This window comes from Lichenostomus cassidix, chromosome 7 (assembly GCF_008360975.1).
Source record: "Lichenostomus cassidix isolate B80296 chromosome 7, HeHo_3.0, whole genome shotgun sequence".
NCBI lineage: Eukaryota > Metazoa > Chordata > Aves > Passeriformes > Meliphagidae > Lichenostomus > Lichenostomus cassidix.
This window is the reverse complement of record NC_139488.1, coordinates 7,165,784-7,187,602: the sequence shown is the minus strand read 5'-3', so window position 1 is coordinate 7,187,602 and position 21,819 is coordinate 7,165,784. Positions and strand designations below refer to the sequence as shown.

The following is a 21,819-nucleotide window of genomic DNA, read 5'->3' as shown; positions in this document are numbered from 1 at the left end:
TTGTAAATTGGCAAATCAAAGTAAAGTAATCTAGGGCAGGGTTATGAAAGATGAAAGGTCAAACTTGTGTGTACAAGGTAAGTGGCTTTTATAAAATAGAGCAAATTCATTTAACAGCATACCTTTAAAAATTCATGACCTTAAAATTCATACAGGTTGCTGGTGTCTCCTTTGCAATGCAGGTAAACAGGCTGTCCTTTGAATGTGGCAGACACCATGATAAAATACAGGCATCATGTTTACTGTGAAAAGCTTGAATAAAATTTGCAATTCTTAGATACTTTTGCTACTCTTAACACTATAACAAAAGCATTTTCCCTTTTGATTTGCTACAGTGTTTATTTTTTACAGTGGAAAATGATGGCTGATGGTGAATCATCAGACCAGAAACTACTGGCCTGATCTGGAATGGTGTAACTGGTAGTCAGACGCATGTGAAAAGCAGTCATTAGCTGAAACAATGTTAAAATTACAGTATTAACAAACAAAAAATCAGATATCACAGTAAAAAGGTTGCATTGTGAGAAGGATACCCCAGTTACTCAGGATACTCTGAAAATTATCACAGAATGATGGGTCCTTTCCTGTTGGAAGCAGACAGGGTTGTTCTTATATAAGTTTTCTTCTGGGGAACTACAGATGTGATGTGTCATATTTGCATTTTTACTGTCACGTGCTATATTGCTGCATAGCTGATGTTTAAGTTGCAGTTTTAGACATGTTCATGATGTGTTTGGAGTGATCTATACTTAGCAAGTGCAATGGTTTTCAGGATAGCATTGCTCAAATGGTCTTTGGCATGTTACTCTCTCAAAAGGCAGGGCTTGAAACAGGTTTGTGCAGAATTCAGTGTTTGGTGAATGGAAGTTCATTCTTAGCACCATAAAATGGCAGCAGGTCCATGAGTACTGAAGATTCACAGCCTATATATTTTTAAACAATGAATAATACTTTAAATGGACCACATTTAAACATTTTACTGTCAGGGAGGTTCTACTAATACCTTAATCAAGATCTGTTCTTAGTCTGCCCCTCAAATGCTTTTTAGACTCAAACTAGAAACACGAAGTACTTTAATGCACTGTTAAATGACTTATGCTTTCTGTTGAGTCACATCCTGCCCCTTTCTTCAAGGAAATGAACATTGGAGACATTAGATTTTATGCCAGCAATTGTATGTTTAATGTGAAACACTTGGCCCTAGCAGACCTCATTTTCTAGCTCGTGCTGATTTTGCAGATTGGTAACTGCATTTATTTCAGTGGCACTAGTGAGATTTCATCTTGGAGAGCAAAGCTGTGTTAAGAGGGTAAAATGCAATCTTAACAATGCATTAACAATGGCTTTGGGAAATGCAAGAGGTTTTCACTGTCTACTCTACATGAAGATATCCATAATTTCTACACTAAGCTCCTTATAGTAGCTGGGAAAGGCAGTATTAATTCATTAATGCTTGGATAGAGGAGGTTGTTCTCAAAAGAGAGCTTGAAACAAGTAATTGTAGTGTCATTTTATTTTATTAGCATTGGTAATTAGGCACAACAGTTGCTGTGAAGTTCTGTAGATGTTTTAGAGACAGAAATAAAATGAAAATATATATTTCCTGTGTCTGCAAATTATCCTGCAGAGATTTTTTTTTTTTGAATGAGAGAGAATTAACAATTTTTCTATCATTAACCAGACCAAAATGTCACTATTTTAGTGAAACTCCTGAATGGCTTCATGTCTGCCTTGAGATTTCAATTAACTTTTTATTACATGGAGTTCAATGTTATTAATAGCCAAGAGAACAATGAGCTAATATTGTACATAAATGCCTTGCTCAAATGTAGAATTAAAAATGGGAAATGGTAATGCTGGTCTGTGAATGTTAATGAAGCGGTTTGTGAAGTGAATTGCTTATGGTTGATCTGTGTTGATGAAAGTAGTCCTCCAAAGAAAAAAGATGGGAGTGAGGGGTACAGTTTTAGGGAATTTAATGGCAGATGCTGTGAAGGTGAAGAGATGCTCCCTTATTTTGGAAAAATTGTTGTAAGCACTCAGAAAAGTCTGCTCCAAAAGCAGCGTAGGACAAACAGCAGAGTGTGTCCAGTTTGTGGCAGCTGCAAGGCAGGAGGTGACTGTTTTGCTTCCTTCTTGCTGAAGGACGAGGCTCTCCAGCTCCTCCAGAGAAAGGGGCTTTGCCCAGACATTTGTTACAAACTCTTCCTTCTCTACACACTTGTCCTATCACTACATGACCTGGCTTTTGCTTATATTAAGGTGTAAACCATATTTATAAATCTTAGAAATTGATGTTTCTAAGACAGAAAGCAGATTTCTAAAAGTACCCTCTGCACTGTTTCTTGAAAACATATTTAAAAGGTGTCACAAAATGAGTGAGCTTTTATTTAAAGAAATAAGAATATTTTAGAAAGTTTGGGGCTGCACACATTCAAAAGAAGGTTGTTCTTTCCTCATCTTTTTCTTCTCCATTTTCTTCACTTGAACGTAGTTGTGGAGAAGCTTAACCACTCTGAATACCAGACTACTTTGGTAGGAACAGAAACGATGACAGATGCAACTATTTTGGGGACTGAAAACTGCTAATCCATATAATTATAAAAACACATGAAACTCTATAGTGGCTTTTTTGTACACTGAAATGAAGATGTTAATTTGCACTTGTCTTTGAGCCTAATCTTAACTCAGGGCAATCAGACTTCCCAAGAAACTGCAGTACCTCAGAAATAGAGCACTTAAATCTGAATTGAGAAGTTAATTTTGTCATGTCTTTCTTAAATAGGGCTGCAATTAGAAATAATGTTTACTGAGGTGGAAAAAAATCTTTATGATCCAAATGAACTAGCTTGGTCTGTTTTTCTGAACTGCAAACAAAACAGCATCTTTACGTGATTTACAGCTATTCGACAATGTTTGATTGTACACCAGAGGAAGTATCTTGATTGAATGGAAAACTTGGACGTGTAAAGTGGCTGTACTGGTTACCATTCCCCAGTTGCTATGCAGAACTACTGTTTTGTTAAAAAAGGAATATTGAGATGTTTGTGAATTACTGTGAATTTCCATATGACTTGCCTCAGATTCTGCACTTGGCACGTGGCAGTTTCTAGCTGCCTTTTCTTTTTCCTCTCAGCTTCCAACCCTCATTTGATATTAATTCAGGACTGGTTGAAATAGAGAATGTTTATTATTAGACTATGAATATATAGTGGAATTTTCAAGGTCCCTTTTTGATTTTTTTTTTAAATGGGTTAAAAGGCACACTTGTAAAATTATTTGAAAATTGAATATGGGGAAAGCCAGTTTCATTTTCTCCATTCATAGTTGCTTTGCAGAACTTAGAGGGACAATAAGAGCGTAAGGTCCAATGCCTAAATAGGACTATTGCTTTGCAAATTGGTTTTACGTGGTTGCTTTTTAAATTTTTTTTTTATTTTTATATATGTATCAGGACATGTTTAAGCAGTAGGAGAGAAATGTCATTCAGCTGGCATTAAACTGGTTGTTTATACTTAAGACCAGCAAAACCCACTACAATCCCACACCCTTCCAAAGAGACTTTTCATGTAGAAAACTCAATGGTTAAATTTATCATCCTTGTGTTATCCTTGGATGCTTTTTGCATGTCTTTAAACACAGTTAATAGCTTTAGTTAACATCGTAAGATGGTTTGCAGTCAACTCTGAGAGATTTTCATCCTCAGACCCTCCCACCTCCTTTGCAGTCTGTTTTCATTTGTTTAACTGCTGCTTGGTGGCAGCTCCACACACCTACTCTTAGTTTCAAAGACTTGCAGCTGGACTATAAATGTTTAACAACATTAGTAATGGCTAGTGCCCTCAATTTGGATGCATAAATTATATTTTATCATATATATTTCTTTATTCTGTCTGTAAGGATCAGGATGTCTTTGAACTATTCTGTTCATAGCATACACTACCAACAATTTATGCTGCTGCTGTTTGAGGACTTTGGACTTCTTGGCAGCCTGAAAGTACCTGCTAGGCCATCAGTGATTCAGATAACTTCATCAATTACAGAAACACGTACAAAGATTTAGTTTGTATCATTCCTTTTTTGCAAAATGAAATGGATGTTTTGTTTTGTAGAAAAACTGGAAATGCAAATTTTTACTTTTCTTGAGTAGAAGTAATTAAAATTTCTGTCTGACTAGAAATTTACAGCAGTGGAGAACATTTTTCTCTTCGATTTATCGTTACAGCCTGTGCTGAAATGAATATGGTATTTTAAAAGTAGTTTGTGCCTGAGCTTTAAATGTTAACTACTATGTCAAACAAGCTATCTCCAGGTTAAAAGAAGCATTTAAATACAACAGGGTGATATTGATCAATTCAGGTTGTGGCTTGGAAGCAACTGAACTCATGAAGAGTAAAAATTAAATTAAAAACTCTTTTGTCTGCAGGGTGTTAGCATGGAAGGTGTGGCCCAGAAATTCAGAGCTAGCAGGGAGCAAGGGGCCCCCAGAACATTTTATTTCAGAGATCAAAACTTGATTCTTTTTCTTGTTGAAGAATTCTAGTCCATATAAATTATTTTAAAATATTAAAAGGCTCACTCCTCAATTGACTTTAAAAATGTGCCATAATTTTTTCCTTAATGTTGTGTGAACTAAGACCTAGTTAGTGACTTGCAAAAGTGTATTGAGCTCAGAGGACAATTGAAAATAAAATCCTGGTGTACTGATACTGAATAGGGCTCTGTTTTCCTTGTGTTGTGATTGGATAGAGATGCTGCACTATAATTGCACCAATAAGTGAACTAACAAATATCTGGATTTTTATCTTAATTTCTTTAGTTCCTAAATATTACAACATTCAATGACTTGGATCAAATTTTCATAGCTAGTTCCTGAGAAAATGTTTTTCAACATTTGAACTGCACCCTTCTTGCTGTCCCAGTGTGATCTGAGAGATACTCATCTTTAATTCAGCTAGTATGGCCTTTCCTAGGTCTGTGAGAACAGTCATAAAGTTGTATCACAGTTCCCCTCTGTCCCTGAGTTTACTGAAGTAAAATACTAATGTCTGCACTGCTGAAAGTTAAAGAATTTTTAAAATACTTCACAAGAAGCAGGAAAGATGAGTCAATCGTGATTCATTTAATTGTTTGGTCCTCCCTAGTCTTGTAGTATTTCACATCTCACTAACTTCACGGTCAAAATTTTGGCAACCCATCTAGCAGTAAGTGGAATAGGCAGTTGCTTCTTTCCCTGAAGTGCAAATACAGCTGTGATCCCTGAGGATGTCAGCAGGCAGGCTTGCATTGGCCCCAAGCTAGGTCTTAAATGACATAATTTAACATCCCCAATTGCTTGTCAACTGCACCACTGCAGTCAGAGGATCAACCTACTACTGTCTGCTCTGAAATCAAAATATTTGATCATTTACAGTCTCCTGTTAGATGGCACATAGCTGTTTCCTTTATTGTGCTTGGCTGCACATGTGAAAAGGCATCTCTTCTAAAAGCATAGGTGGGAAAAAAAATCCATCAGAGAATCAAACTTGTCCAACCTGTGTAACTTGGACAAAGTTTTCTTGGAAGCACAGATTCTTGACATAATCAGTCAGTGATGGGTACAAATAAAATTTATTTGAAGATCAGAACCCTCAGAGCTATAGAAAAGCCAGTTGGCTTCCAGGTGAAAAAGAAGGTGGATTGAAGTGACAGTCTATTTAACAACAATTAATAATAACTAGGGAACAAGATGATCTACTGAAAAATATTTGTAAAAATATAAATAATATAAAAGTAAATATATATACTGTATGTTAGAAATCCATTACATAAATTGTCAAGAAAGAGAAATTACATCTGTTTTTACAGAATTATTTAATGTAGCAAACATGCAGCAGGACACAAATTTGGTGAAGTGTCAGTGTAGAAACCAGCATTGCACAATTGCTACATTTTGTATTTACATGATGGGCAGATAAATTTCTCTGCCTGGAAATGCTTTTCATATAATTTCTGTCCTTGTTTGTGCCACTCAGGTGACACATCTAGCAAAGGGACAAACACAAAAAGGAAATGTTCATAGGGAAATTCTCCACAGAAGCTGGGCATGCTTCTGTAATAGAATGTAATAAATGTAATAGAAGTCCTGAATAAATTTCAAAAACCTGAGAATTGTTATGGACACTGACTCCATCCAAATCAAACTTTATTGTGGATATTGGTATTATCATCTGAGGGCAGGAAAACAAAAATCCATGCCCGTTTTTCTGGCTAATCTACTGATTTGTGTGCGTTGGGAGAAGTTGAAATATTTTTACCCTAGACCCAAGGCACAGGTACTGAAGCATGAGAATAAAGGATGAAAGCAATTAGGGAAATAAATACCATTGCATGGCAAAAATACCATTGCACAGTGTTATAAAGCAGGTTATGGAACTGGCCCAAGTAGGCAAATATTTTGTAATCTAATTTCGAGTAGGTAAAAGTGTATCATGCCCCAAATACAGTATTGTTTTTTCCATCCAAACCTGCTCAGCGCTCCTGAAGTTGAAGAGAAAGAGGACCTCTTTTAAAATCTGTATCTAAAGGATTGTGACCCAGCAGGAGTATCCACACAAAACACATTGTGCTTTCTGTCAGCTTTGGCAGTTGTACATAACCTTGCATTTAAGCAACAAAATCTTTGTCAAGTCCTTTGGGTTGAATGCTTGGAGTACCCATGGGAACCTCTCAGTTCAGCAGCAGCCTCTGTGTCGCAGTCTTCAAGGTGACATGTTCATCTAAATTCAGTTGAAGAATTTTTAAGTGAGATTACTTTGACTTTTTAGAGGAAAGTGATTAAGGCAATAGGTTTGCAATTATTTCGGTTTCTTCCAAAAAATATTTTTTTTCCATTATCTTCTGCATGTCCTCCAAAGATGAAAAAACTTTAAAGTCTCATTTTTAGCCATTATTAATTCCTTGCATTTTAGACCATGTAGGTTTAATGTGGAACCATCTCTTCACTGGATGTTGTTAAAAAGCAATTGCAAAAATGGAAAGCAGGCTGTAGTTTTTTCTCTCTCTCGTTTGCTTTTTATCTGGTTTTCACTCCATTTCTCACTTTTTTTCTTTTCACATAATATATGTCTACCAGGTTAATTAAAAATAAGGTTTCCTTTTCTGGGCAAGTAGTACACCATGTGTTACTTTTAAGAAATATTTTGGGCATCCTTTCACAAGACTTGTGTTATTATTTCTGCAAATTACAAAGGTTACCATTATTTCCTCAGAGGTTTCTTGGAGTCAGGAATACCTAGCCATTGAGTCAGAGCCTCTTCACATTTCACCTTGTAATAATTTTCCAGTTGCAATGGTTGCCTGTGTTGTTTTTTCTAAACCCTACATATGTAAAAAAAAATTCTAATTAAGTGAAAACAGACTGAAGTGTGACTCATCCTACTTCTCAGGGATTGGTTTGCAGATGTAATTTTACTTTCTATAGCCAAAACCTGGGAATAGTTATAGCTAGTCCAACATGATACTATGTTTCTGTTCAACTAAATTGAATCTCAAGACTTTAAAAAAAAAGTTTCAATAGGAATTATTTTCTTTCAGCCCTCCTATTATTAAGTAAATTTGAGCACTCCCTAAATCAGTCCTCCACTCCTGCATATCTCACTAGAACTTAAAAATCCAGCATGGAATTTTTGAATAAAATAGCAGCTTTTATGTTCCAGTAAGAGGGATTCCTGGTAGATGACTGCACAGCTGTAGTAACCTCATTGTTCAGGGGAAAGTGAGGTATTGCTTAGCATAATGCTGAATTTCCAATCTCCCTCTGTATTTTCTGGGGAACTTTGTTCAGAGATCAAAAAAAAAAAAAAAAAAAAAATTAACATTGCATTGCTACAGAAATACACAGGAAGTTAATTTTTCATACGTTATAAATTCTTTGGTTCCAAAATGCTTTAGCCCACAATCTCATTGCTTTATTAGCCTGGCTGGGAAAAGAGACTTTTAAGTTCTTATGTGGGAGGAGGAGGGAGGAGCAAATAGATTAACATCTGAGAGACAATTACAAAGCTGGGACATAAAAATAGCTTTTGGGACAGCACTGTGAAATGAGTCAGACTTTTGGTCAGGGAGTCAGATGAAGCAGGACTATGTAAAGGAGAGAGCCAGCTGTTGAGGGAGGGCCTGGTGGGAGAGTGCTTGGCCATCTCATGGAGAGGGGAAACCTCAGGCATGTCTGTTGTGTGAAGAAGATGGGGTTTTAAAAGTGGGCTGACTTATTTTATGTTTCCCACCTCTCAATCAGTACAGAATTGTCTGTCTTGGGATTTTTCAGACCTTTGAATATCCTGAGCTGGGCACTTGCATGAAGTTTGCACAAGAAAACTGTCTTTGAAGCAGTTTATGGTTTTTTGGTTTTGAGCTGTTCTGAAACTGTTTTTGGTCCTTTGCTTGGCTCTGCGCTAGCCCTGGCTTGCTATTAAATCCCTAGCAGCTTTCATAGCAATTTAAAGGGATGTATTTAACATAAACACTTATTTATAATACATAAATATTTAACATATAATCCTAATGAGAAGTAAAAATGGGTCCTGAGGAAACAGGACCCTGCCAAACAAGGGGCCAATTTTAGCCAATCCCCAGTGGTGCTGCGTGAGCCCTTCTGGAATTTCATCACTGGGTGCAGACACAAGCAGTGCTCCTTATGCTCTGATCTCTTTCTGAGGAGTGGGAAAGCTCAGAGAGCAAGAGGTCAAGTCCCTTGGGTGTGCCCTCCTTTGAACTGGCATTTGTTGGGCTGCCAGGCTGAGTCCCCCACTGTCCCCTGGCAGTGGGAGCAGCTTCATCCTTGTGAGCCGCAGGGTTTGGCAGCTCCATATCCAGTACGAAGAGTTGAGCCTCAAACTGAAACAAATCCAAAGCCAAAAAAGTTGATTAGTCTGTTGAAACATACTATGGTTTTTGCAATTTTAAATTATAATCTGGCCTACAGTCATAAAAAAACATGAAAATGTGCAGTCATTCAAGAAGTGCTGCAGCTGTAGGAGAGTTTTTTGCCTTCATCAAGTGTATGCAATGTCAATTAGTGTAAATGAGACTTACACAGGTACATTCATGACCTTGGGATTTCAAAGTATTTCATTTTTTGTTTGAATACCACTGACTGAATTCTCCTGCCTGGTACACAGCTGGCTTTCTTACAAAAGTATTTACCAGCAGTTAACCTCTTAAACCCTTCCCTATTGCCTAATAGGAACAGAGGATTGCACAGATGAAGGACTGTGCTGATTTTACCTGATTTCCACAGACAGGTTCTGTAATTACTCCCTAGTTTGAGTATACACATAATTATAAAACTGAATGTGACATTACACCTGTACGGGGGACATTTTGCAGAAGATCTGCATTCATCAATTCAAATGTGAAAAATATATGGATAAATTGTTTGCTAGCTCTTTAGAAGTACATTTGCTTTTGGAGGGATATTGTGTAACTCTTAAAGGATATGGAAAAAGTATTCACTGGGAACATTTTTGTAGATTGTTAAATGACAAACTACTGAAGGGCCTTAGTCAATTTTTTTTTTCCAGAGATGGAGGAAATAGGTGAATTTGTAGAATTCCAGGACCAAAAGAGATAACTTGGAGAAGGGCTAAGTTCCATATGCCAGGTGTAGATCATGCATGTTTGCTAAAGAAGCAGATCAAACTTTAGTTATGGCTGCCCTCAATAATATGGATAGATTCACTTTCAAATAAAAATAGGACAGAACATTTAGAGCACACTTGTCAGGGTAGGTATGGGACACCTATATGTTCAGATAGGAGTATTGTAGACAAGCCAAGCTATAGGATTAAAGCCTTCTAGTAGCCCTTGTGTAAATGTGAGTGAACCAAAGACAGAACTACTTTTGGTACATCCTTCTTACTGGCAGGAGAGAATTATTTCCATGAAGCCTGGTAAATATCAGAGACTTAAGGTTCAATAGCACTTACTTACAATAATTGTTTCTGCAGTTTCTTTGAGTCATTTCTCACCATCATTAGAAAAACAGCATTTGGCTTTAGGTTTTCTGACATTTGCTGACCTCTGTGTTCAGGGCACTTAGAGCTGACTTGAATCTAACTGTGTAAATGTGACACTAAATAAAGCTTGGAAATAAACAACTGCAAACAGTCTTTAGATGGGTTGAGGGATTTACTGAAGCATCCACTGTTGTAGAAACTAAAGGTCCTTTGGGTACAACACATAATATCTAGAGTTTTAAAACCTTACAAGAAACGCTGAAGGTGTATGCTGTTTAAAAGGATCAAGCTTCATGAAAGTAAAGGAATCATTCTATGATTTAGTTGTTCTTTTCTTCCCTATGTAACTTTGGGTAGTGTCTTCTCTTTTTGGAGTTTGAATACTTTAGTGCCTGTAAAAAGTGCGCGATAGGACCGTGTTCCTGTTTATACAGACTGATTCTCTGCCAAAGAAAATATTTGTCTGTGTGCCACTCTAACTAAGTACTTCCTCTAGTCTATGAGTGTGTTAAGTTCAGCTTGGTCTTCTGATGGTCTGTTGGAGCCTATATATAAGATAGTGGGCTTTCAAAATTCCTTGTTATTGGTCTAACAGCAAACATTCAAATAGCCACTGCAAGATTGTCATGGCAGTGTATTGTGGTCTCGTATCCTCAGTCTGGGGTTATGGAGAATGTAAAAGGTTCCATCTGCCTTGTTGTGTTTTTTTCCCAGAGTCTGTATTTTGTCATTTTGCTGGTGACAGGCAGGTTGTTTGCCTTTGCTGTGGTGGAAGTCTTTTTCCAGGACATGCTTTAGCAGGTCACTGAGCTGAGTTTCTTCTAGTACTGATCCTGAAGCTGCACAGCAAGGAGCTCTTGGTGGTCTGTAGGTCCCCCCCTCTTTCAAAATGACTTTATTCTACAATTTCAGTGATTTTTCAGGGGCCTTCGTGAATATAAATAGTATTCTTAAACATCTATGGCACTGAGGAGAGGTTAGGAGTAACTTTTCCCCCCTCCATTCTCTTTCTCTCTGTGTTCTATATATTAGAAATCTCACAAGATTCTTCAGAAGGGCTGGTGTACAAGTCCAAATCTAAGATTCAAAAAGACTAAAAGAAAGAGAAGATATATTAAATAAACTAGATGAGTCCTGGAGAATATCTAAGCCCTAGGAATATTTGACTAAATGACTTTTTAAGCATTTGCTATATCCTTGAGTTAACATCTACATGGAACCCTGTGACTTCAGTGGGGCTGTGACAGTTTTGACAATTCCTAAGGGAGTCTTACAAGGTAAGGCTGGGATCAATGTCAAGTTCCTGACAGGACTTTACCTCTGACATGTGTTTGCTTTCTCTTCAGAGGGACATTGTCCCAGGCTTCCTGAATGCAAATAAATTAGGTCAAGATTTTATATTAAAAGTTTTTCTTTATTCTCAGAAGTAGGGCTAGAATTTCATACCAGTCTCTTATTCTTAGTGTAATTCTAAAAACAGTTGCAAGAAACACAAAAACATGTGAAAATTCTTCCAGATTCATTAAAGTTGTATATGAATTGACATATTTTATATTGCAACCTTGATAAGTAATAAAAAAGTTATGAAATAATAATAGTAGATAAAACTTGCATTCTATTTGCAAAAGCCAAGTCTTTATTAACTTTTAGCAAAAGCACCTATTTCATCCTGATGAAATTATCCTTCATGCGTATTAAATTTTGCTCTTCATAGGAGAATTATTGCATTGTTGATACCGAAGAAATTGAACTGGCATTTTCATCTATGTTTTTTACCAGTGTATGAGATGTTTGAATATGAGGATAAAAATAGTTGACTACAATCAAACATTTCATTCCTGGTACCCTAAAATCTATGGAACATCAAGTACTTGCTATTCAGCCTCTTTTCTTCATAAAGATGTGATTTGGAGTGTATTTAAGAGACAATATAATGCAAGGTCACATTAAATAAGGCCATACACTCCTTCTGGAAGTAACCTGAATGATTGGTAGGAATATCATGATCAAAATGATAACACAATATGAGATATCACCCATCAATCTACTGTCAGAAATGAAATCAGGAGACTGCTCATAAGTTTTTGCCTACCACATGGACCTTAGGGTAGGGGGATCTTTGAGAAACAAGTAAGTTATGCTATAGAGGAAATACACAACCATTTTTAAGCTTTAATAGCTATATTATAAAATGACTGAGGCTCATCTAAACTATCAGTCTCTAAAAGAGGTAAGAGGCTGGTTTCCTGAACTACATCATGAAAGCAATCAATTAAGGCAAGATAAATCATATCAGTGAGTATAGAGAGTAGATATAACCTTCAACAATCTGTTTCAGCCCATTAACCAGACTAAAATCCACTTGCTGATGGCCATAACTTTGAAACTCATAAAGAGTTCTGAAATAAAAATTTCAAAAAGTTTCATAAAAGGGCTAAGCACATTTCTTCATAGCAAAAATTAAATGTAAACTTGATGAATTGTTTCTGAGTAAACTATGTTTTCAATTAGCACGTAATGTTTAAAGGCAGTACAAAATGTGCTCCACACATGTATTCATAGAATCTTACTGCAATAAGGCTCATAAAAGCTATAAAATATTGGAAAGAAGACAGCATGGAAAGGAAATGGAAAAGTAAAACAGGCAGGAAAAACCTAGGCACAACTGTACTGACATTTACCTAATGTCCCGAGCCTATCATTCTGGTAGTGACACCAACAACCCCAGTGGTAGAATTTTAAGTCTGTTACAGAATCTTTTTCTTTTTTTCAGCTTTGTGCAAATGTGATGCATAAATGCAAGTCTGGTATCTCTGACTTACATAAATGCCGATTCCTTTCTTCCTCCTTTGCTTCCTATTGCTTCCTTCTGCTGTTGTTCCTATTCTTGTTTCTTTTATTAACCATCCATAATTTTGCCAATGTTGACAAAGTTTTTCCCTGGCTGCTTAAAAGAAAGAAATAGGGAATCCATGTCAACATGGAAAATACTAAAAATATGACAAGTTTTCCTTCTTCATGATTTTAAAACTTGTTTTTAAATTGGGTTTTTTGAATTCTCTCATTTTTCATTTATCAGAGCTTATAGCCTGATAGAGGTGGATCCTGTTTTCCAGACAGTCTTCCAAGTGCTCAAGAGGGACGGTGTGGTGTGGTATAAGATGACCAGGGACACCAAAGTAGTTTGAATGTGTGCTTGTGCTGAGAGTTTGAACCATAGTTTATTTTAGAAACAACAATATGGATGGGACTACTACTGCTGCTGCCAGTAGCAGTTGATGAAGGATGTTATGATCAGTGCTCCAAGCAGGGATGGCTGTTTGTGTATTAATAAGCAGTGTGATGAAAAGATGGTTAGAAAGGGGGTGGAAGCATCCATAGCAAGAGAATACATTAATTCAGTAGCTGAATTATTGCTGCTAACTCCAATAGGGGCAATCTTTCACCCCTGTGTCTACTGTTTTGATTTGGTGTCAAAAATGCCCATCCTGAAATTATTAAATCAGTTTCTTCTTATTAATTAAAGATATTCAGTAATGCATTTTAAGAAGATTACCTTATAAAAAGCTGAGAAGTTCCAGTGAGATGCTGAGCAAGCTAAGTTGCTTTTGGCAATGGAGCTGAGGCCTTTCCCAGTTTTAAACAGTAAGTAAGTGGAATCAAAGGCACTGCAACTATCCAGGACAAAACTAGCATGTTTAAAAATGGGGATTTTCTGGCAAATGTGAATTTAATATAGAGCATTATATCATATAATATGCTGCTTTGTAAGGGATCCATCAATATCAAGTCTAACTTCTGGCCCTGCACAGGACACCCCAAAAATCCCATCGTGTGCCTGAGTTTGTCCAAACATGTCTATATATACTGAACATTGACTAAACATCTGCTAAGGTTTTTTGTTTTTTTTTTTAACATGGGAAACAATATCCTGTGTAAATGGATCCCTTCAGTCCTACTTTATAGTGTGTGTAAAGTCACAGGCACTTTGTTACATATGGACATAATAATAACTATGAGTTTTTAGGGCAGAAAATATATTCCTTATTTTAGTGGCTCTTTCCTCCAAGGGAAGACACTCCTTGGACCTGTCTCCACTTTTGGCTTGCACAGTGTCCCATCAGCTCGAGATACTCCTGCAGGCCACCCAGGGTGGTTCCCTCATAGCTCCCTGCAGGCAGCAGGCTCAGGCCCAGAACAACTGCTGACAAAGTCTCATTTTGAGCTAACAGACAAATTCCAGTACATTTGGTTACCCTGGGGTTTATCTTACTTGGAAACTTAGTCTGTAGAGCTTGATCAGGGACAAGCGTTCCTTGGAGCATTATGTATATATTTTTCTCTAAGATTAATTTTAACATATGTGTTCTGTGAGTAGCCTGGTGATTCTAAAGTTCCTCCTGGAGCTGCTTTAGCCATTCTCCAGTCACATCTGTAGGCCAGCTCTGTTGATTGGCATGCAGTGTATACAGGCTTTTTAGCATTTTTATTTTGCTAGGCAATCAGATATAACTTGGGAGCAATGTGTATGTAAGACTGCATTCTGAACTTGCTTGTGTATGGTTGGTAAGAATTTTGGTACAAACGTAAATGTTTTATTTTATTGGTTTCAAGTAGATGACTGCATCAGCTTTGGATATTCCACAAATTCAACTCTAAGGCTTTAAAAATAATAACGTAATGAAAACAATTGGCTGGGGTATTTACCATGCTTTGGTCAAACATTACACAGTCTGATTGCAGCTGATGGGATGTTAGTCCATGAGACCAAAACCAGAAACCATGGGCTCTTTTCTTACCCAAACTAAAACAGTTATACAGACAGGAGAGCTGAACATAGGTCCAGGCAGCATGCTGTGACCATTTTGCTTCTGGTAGTCGAGGACACACACTCTTAGGTCCTTAGCTTGCAAAGAAATGCTGATGACTGTAGGGTTCCATCTGCATGGGACTTTTGAAAGAAGCATGGGCAGTAAGAGTTTAATTGAGCTCCACATCACATTCCAGTCCTTTCAGCTGGGATCATTAATGCTTCTGACATTTGTGATGATAAATTCTGTAATATTTTTGGATCTATGAGACCTGCAGTAATTACATCTATTTGAAAAAGCTAGTAACAGATACAAAACTTCAACAACCATTAATAAAATCAATAAGTAAGATTTTAATCATGTCCTCAGTTAACACAATTTAAACTCTAAAAGAGAGAAACAGTGTTTTGTTTCTCGAGGACATGGTATGTTATACTAGGACATGATGACAAGTTACCAAAGGGCTTGTTTTGTTCTTGGGGCTGCACTGAGCATATTAAAGCACAGTTCAGTGGTCTGAAATCTGTTAAGACAAAATAGCTGTACATAGTCTTGGACATAAGTTTATAAATTAAGTAATGACAATGAAATAATATTATTTTAAAACTGTGGATAAAGTTTAGTGGTGGTGATTAAGTGATCGTGAGCTTCAACACATCTCATAACAAGCCTGTTCCTACAAGAGAATAGAGTTAAAAATAGACTTTCAGCCAAATTCTTTGTTTACAGTCCCATTGATTTAAGAGATTCCCTGGGTCAGAAAAATTATTGGAGCTATGAATATACTTGTTGGATATGACTTTTAACTCCTTTTTCAGGGACTTTAAGTCAATGAGAAAGAACAAAGTAAGCTATCTCTGGGTTCTAAGGTAAATTTATTAAATATTAGGAAAAAACCCCAGCAAAGGCCATCAGTTGGGACCTATTTGAATTACAGATTAGCATTTGCCCTTGCCACTTAAGTGGGTCGCTTGCTGTGATCCTTTTATGTTCTCACTTAATCAGTTTAAGTTCTTAGGCAGACAAAAACCAGCTCGACAATGAATTTGTAATAAAGAATAAAATAATGATGCTGTTTTTCCTGTTCTAGGTAAAGAATAATTTTCAGAGGATCTCATGCAAGACTTTCCCTAATTATCTCCCTAATTAATTCCTTGACTTTTTTTGCTTAGACTAATGTTGAGTTTAATTTAATTGAGACATTCTAAAGGAAAGGCTGCCAATGCCAATAACTTATTGAACTTACTGGGTTTGGAGTTCCTCATAGCAAAAGCACGTTTACGGTGACTGACATAATCCAAGACTCCACACTAGCACTTTTAAAGCAATGTACCATCCCACATTCCCAAATTAAAAATAAACTGAAACAACATTACAAAGGTTGAATGCAACCAAGAAAGATATCTTTTCTCTGTTACGACTTAAATTCATTTATTAAACCTTCCTACACAAAGGTTGATGGGAAAAGTCTCTTGCAATTGGGCAGCAACATTACTGATTGTTTCAATCTCTAACTGATACTAGTTTTTTTGGTGGATTTCTCTGCAGGAAGATTGTGGTTTTGAGGCTGTACAGTTTGGAATCTAGTCCCTTTAAAATATGATTAAAAAGTAGTATAAAATTCCTCTGTTTTCTTCCTTGCCCTTTTCTGTAGTTTCGTATTACATTTTCTCATTTTAAATAGCAGAATTTTTTCTCCTTTTACTATGTGAGAGACCTGTATAAAATGGGAAAACTGATTCCTTATGCAGTAATGGTCTTAAAAGTGCAAAGTGAACACACTTCAAAGGAAGAACTATTTTCCTCTCATATATTATTTCAGTCGTGTTCATTTTAATGGTTAATTCCATAAAAGGGTAAGCATTTTATGTGGGCTATATTTTTGTGAGTTAAATATATGGTATGACAATTTTCTGCCTTTTTTTTTTTTTTAAGCTAAGTGTGTGATCGAAGAAGTTATACAAGGTGGAAATTTCAAACAGCACTTACCATAGATTTAACTGCCTACATAAAACTTGATGGCAACTCTCACATTGACTTGAGCTCCCTTTGGTGAAACCACACTGCTTTTGAAAATCTTGCTTGTCTTTGAACAGATGCCTTTTGAATTGAGCTAGAGCTTATTTTCAGTTTCTAGGAATCCATGATTTTGTATTGCTCTAAAAGATTGGCCCGGGATCTCATTTGTCACAGATTTCTATGAAAGCATTTTTTGTCAGCTTGATACAAATTAGTTTAAAAGAGGAGGGCTGTCACAGTCTATGTAACAGTGTGAAAGGTGTGAGAGGTCCTTCAATTCTATTGGAGAGACCCTCATGGAGACTGGATTTTAATTGCTCATATGTATGTGTGCTCTGAAGCATCCAAAGCTGCTAATTGGGTTTTTCTGGCCTGACTTTGAGATTTTGAAAGGTTTAAGTCTGTGAATGATATTGCAATGTATTTGAGTCCTCACAATTACCTAATGATATTCTCTTGCCTTATCTATCAGTCACAATGCTCTTTGACTTTTGAGTAATTTTGGATTTTACATGTGACTTTTAGGTAAGATAACTTACAGTACTGACTTCTTGGCTAAAAGTAGGTAATAAACAGGATATTAGGGAGCACTGAGTTATATTTTTTTTCAGAGTATTGTATCTTGGCATTTCTAGGAGTGGCCTAGCTTTGGGGACAGCTGTCATTTCACAATGAGTTTTTAGAGCTTATCATTAAGGAGCACACACTGCTTTTGCATGAAGATTTTGCTATAGTGTTGTTTCCCTTCATGTTGTATGAAGATTCTTCAAACGTGAAGGTTACTCCAATGTGAAGCGCGAAACACCTCTCCTGTGAAGACAGGCTGGAGTTGGGGTTGTTCAACCTGCAGGAGGCTCTGGGGAGACCTTACAGTCAGTCCTGCCAGTCCATAAAGGTAGGAAAGATGGAGACACATATTTTGCAGGTCCTGTTGCAATTGGACACGGGGTAATGGCATGAAACTAAAAGAACATAGATTCAGACTAGACAGAATAATTTTATGATGAGAGTGATGAAACACTGGAAAAGGGGTCCCTGAGAGGTAGTGGATGCCCCACTCTTGGAACATTCAAGGTCAGCCTGGACAGAGCTCTGGGCAGACTGATCCAGTTGAAGATGTCCTTCAACTGTCCTTGTTGAAGATGTCCTTGTTGCAGGGGGCTTGGACTAGATTACATATAAAAGTATTTTCCAACCTAAATTGTTCTGTGATTCTATTAGAAAGTGATTTTTTAATCATGTCATCACTTTTTCATCTCCTGTGAGTCTAATCAGCCACAAATTGGTAGCTGAGACCATCCTGAATTCAAAGTGTCTCCTGCAGGCTCTTTGCCTGGGTTTGTGTCCTGCATTTCCACATTTATTGCTCTACTGAGATGGACTAGACAAAGAGAATTCAGTCCTACCACTTCTGCACTGTCTTTGTCTACTAAATTTGGTGTTGTTACATACTGTAAGCTGGATGTATAACAGTGATTAGATTGAAGGTGGATTAGAAAAGAATCTGCTCCAGGAGTTGGGGCCCAGGATTCTCCTCCCAAGGAATTTTCATCTTGTGTAAGTTTTCCTTGGCACAGAAGAAAAATGAACTCCAAAAAGGCTTTACTAGTGAATCCATGACCTTGGGCTAATTTGCAAAATTCCACATTCCTCTGTTCTTACAGAATACTAAAATCTATATTAAAAAAATGTAAAATGTAAAAAACCACTGGAGAGTAGTTGCTGCATAAATATACAATATTAGTCTATGCAATGTTGGCTTCTCCCCTATTGAGAGGAGGAGGGGAGAAGTGACACTTAGCATACTTGGAATTATTTATCTGCCAACTCTTAATTGCGTAGTCTGACTCTGTTCTGGTGCTGTCTGAAGATTTTCTCGCTCATATCCAATGGGATGCTATTAAATGGCTTAGACCTGGAAGTGAGTTTGTTTAAATGAAAAATGACAGACTTAGTGACTCCATTTGATGCTTGTAATAAAACTGAAAACACCTTTATGTGCAGAACCATGATAAAAGGAAGTATTTATTAGGAGGCATAACACGATGGATTCAATTTGCATCCTTTTCTATTCTGTTGTTCATCTGTTTTAGTTATGTGTCATAATTTGTTGGTGAGACCACAGCAGAATTGGATATGACGGGCAACTTTTAGGTATCACTGTAGGAATCTCTCCAAGTAGTGAAATGGCAGAAGGTATCTTTGAATGCCTCAGAAAAAAAGAAAAAAGTGTCAAGACTGGTGCAAGAGAATAGGGAACTTTGATGTTCTTTCAGTGTATTTTTAGGTTAATTTCTGGTTTTACTATCAGACTAGGTTTGATGTAGCATCGCAGTGCTGTACCATTTTCTCAGTTACCTTTCTTCTTCTGGGCATGCTGTTCCTTTGAAGAGCCAGCAGAAAACTTCACAGGCTTTAGGACTGTGCATCATTGAGAGGTGCTAAATCATGCTGTGATTAGCCAGAGTGTTTCCAATCTGTTTGAATCCAGGTGAAGATGTTTACTTCAAATGGGATTGTTCTCAGGCTGAAATGGTTGAACACAGAAAATCTTCCAAAAGATGAATCTACCTTTCCCTGCAGCAGGTATAGATGACCCTTTTCTTAGCTAATGAGGGGATTAGTGACTGAGCTTCCTTTCAGCAGACTATGAACACTGTGGGAAGAAAGAAATTTAACATTCTACCCCCAGTTGCAAGTGATCCACAAAAGAGAGATTTGCTTAGTGCTCACGCTAGAATGCTAATTAAGGCATATTGTTAAGGGCTCAACACTAGGCTGGGGCTTAGGTAGGTTTGTCAGAGAACAGGGGCAGAGAACCTTGAAGAAAAGCAAGGAATTGGATAGTTTGAATGGTCATTCTGGTTTTGAAAGTGTAGAGCATCTTCTGGTGATTTGCAACAGTCTTCCCAGCTGGTAGGACAGTAAGTATAGAGCACGTAGGCATTTGGGGAAAGATTATTCAGCAAAATAATTCATCTGAGAATGATAATTTCCTTTCGGTGGATGGTGGTTATTTACATGTTTCTGAAACAAGCTGCCTTAATTTAGCTCTGCGTGCCCCTCTGAAGGGACTGGAGTCCCGTCTGATATCACAGCGAGGCAGGGGCAGTAAGCAGGGGAGAGGAGGAAATCCTCTGGCGCGCTGGAAGGGATCAAGTTCCTAATAAGGGAATCGGCTCCAAATGGGGCTATACCCTCCATTTCCAGGAAGGCTGCGCTGGGTGTGTTAAAAGCGGAGCTTTCTCTTCCTGACAGCTTTTTAAAGCTGTGCTTTTGCTTGCTTAATAAGTGGTCCTGACAAAGCACATGCACTGCACAGCAGCAGGAAAATATCCTGCAAGTGTACTCGTAAAGACAAAAGTTCAAGGAAGAGTGAAGCCAGCTCTGATTCGGTTATTTACCATCAATCAGACTGTTGCTTGGCAGGGAGTGGATGATTAGGAGCCTGAACGAGCTGAAAAGGGGCAGGAAGAAAGTGGAGGCAGCATTCTTCCTATTTAAAGCTGCATCCCCTGAAAGGAGTGTTTGCAGACTGCGCTGGAGCTGGTGCTGAAAAGAGGGCTCGCAGACTTTGTCCTGGAACTGATGCAGAAAGGCAGAAAGACTCCTCAGCTGGCTTCATGGTGCTAAAATAACCTTACGATTCTGCACTTTTTGCTGCCCAGGGAGGATACATGTCTAATAGCTAGGCATGATGGCATTCTTGGTACAAACAAGAACTTTTTTCATCCTCGCTGCTTTATTAGGCCGATTTGTAACCATAAAAGCGCAAGAAGTGGAAGAGTATGAAGGTGGTGAGTTTCTCTCTACCTCTAAAACGATTATCATAATCACCCCTCTTTGCATGCAGTGTGTTTATTGTGTGATTTGGCGAATAAGTGGAATGGAAAACCTCTGGGGTACGAGAGTAACAAGACTTTTGCTTTTACATATTGGGAAGGGGACAGAGAGGGGTTTGCGCTTTGGGCTTTTGAGCGGAAGAGCGAGGTTTGCGGCGCTCGCTGCGGGCACAGAGCGGGAGGGGCGGGCAAAGGCCAAGTGCTGCCGCGGGGCGCTCGGGCTGAGCCCCCCGTCCCGGCGGGGCTGCGGCGCTGGGAAGTTCCCAACAAAAGAAAGGGCTTGGGACAGGGCTGGAGGACAGCTGGGCAAGCGAGCTGGGAGAGTAAACACCGAAGCCTCGCAGGGCGGAGTCGTTTTCGCTGAACTACATCTGCTTTCTCACATTCTTTGTTTTAGAGAAATGCAGAAACGTGGGTTCTCCCTTTTTTGTTTTTTTTACTCCCCTCCCCCTCTTTCTTTTTCTTCCTTTCCTTCTCCGACTCCTTTCCCCCCCGGCTCTTGCGGAGGGCTGCCTGATGCCGAGGATGGCACAGAGCCTCCCTCCCGGGGGCTGGCGGAGCTGGGCAGCAGCGGTTCGGGGCAAGCTCCGGGAAGGCAGGAGGGCTGGCGAGCTGCGAGCCTCACCCGCCTAACCTGCGCTGTCTGCAGCTGCTGTGGAGCCTTTTGTGCTTAATATCATTGCAATGCCTGCGAGAGAGGCTGATGGTCAGGAGAAGGCGTAGTGACTGTAGTCTTTCATCAGTCGGGATGGATGCCGTGCCGTATGTTGATTTCCTGAAATGTGAGCAGGCTGGTTGTGGGACAGTCTGGAGCTATTGTACTCCTGAACGTACTTCCTAGGCTTCTATATGTGACATTGGCTTCTTTTCCAAATTATGCCCAACAAAGAGACTTTGTTGGGCATTCCAGCACATTGTAGGATGTACCCTACAATGCAGTTTGCAGTTACTTTATTGTGTATTTTCAAGAGTGTAATTTTTCTTGTAACTGAACTTCTCTGGTAGTGCGCTGGATTGCATAAGTGAGGAGGAGTCAAAGGCTGATGAATAAACCAGTACAATATTTCTGAAACTTTTGTTCTACAAAGCAAAATGAGACAGTCCTGCCCATGCATAGCTGCGTAAAAAGTCCCATAGAGGGGGCACTTT

General features: G+C 38.3%; 1 protein-coding gene across 4 annotated transcripts in view; it reads left to right on the top strand.

Annotated features, from left to right (window-relative positions):
- The window catches only part of COL5A2 (collagen type V alpha 2 chain), a 141,827-nt gene that overhangs the window by 24,039 nt on the left and 95,969 nt on the right, over positions 1 to 21,819 (top strand). The window contains exon 1 of one of the 4 annotated variants that reach the window (XM_085065984.1): positions 17,579 to 17,723. The exons of 1 other annotated variant lie outside the window; for it this stretch is intronic. Coding sequence is in view for 2 of the 3 variants with exons in the window: in XM_085065981.1 (XP_084922107.1) it covers positions 20,523 to 20,625 (103 nt within the window). In the remaining variant the exon portion in view is untranslated. Of the gene's footprint in view, positions 1 to 17,578; positions 17,724 to 20,138; positions 20,626 to 21,819 lie in introns of those variants that run through there. 2 more of the 4 variants (XM_085065982.1, XM_085065981.1) reach the window with 2 other exon arrangements.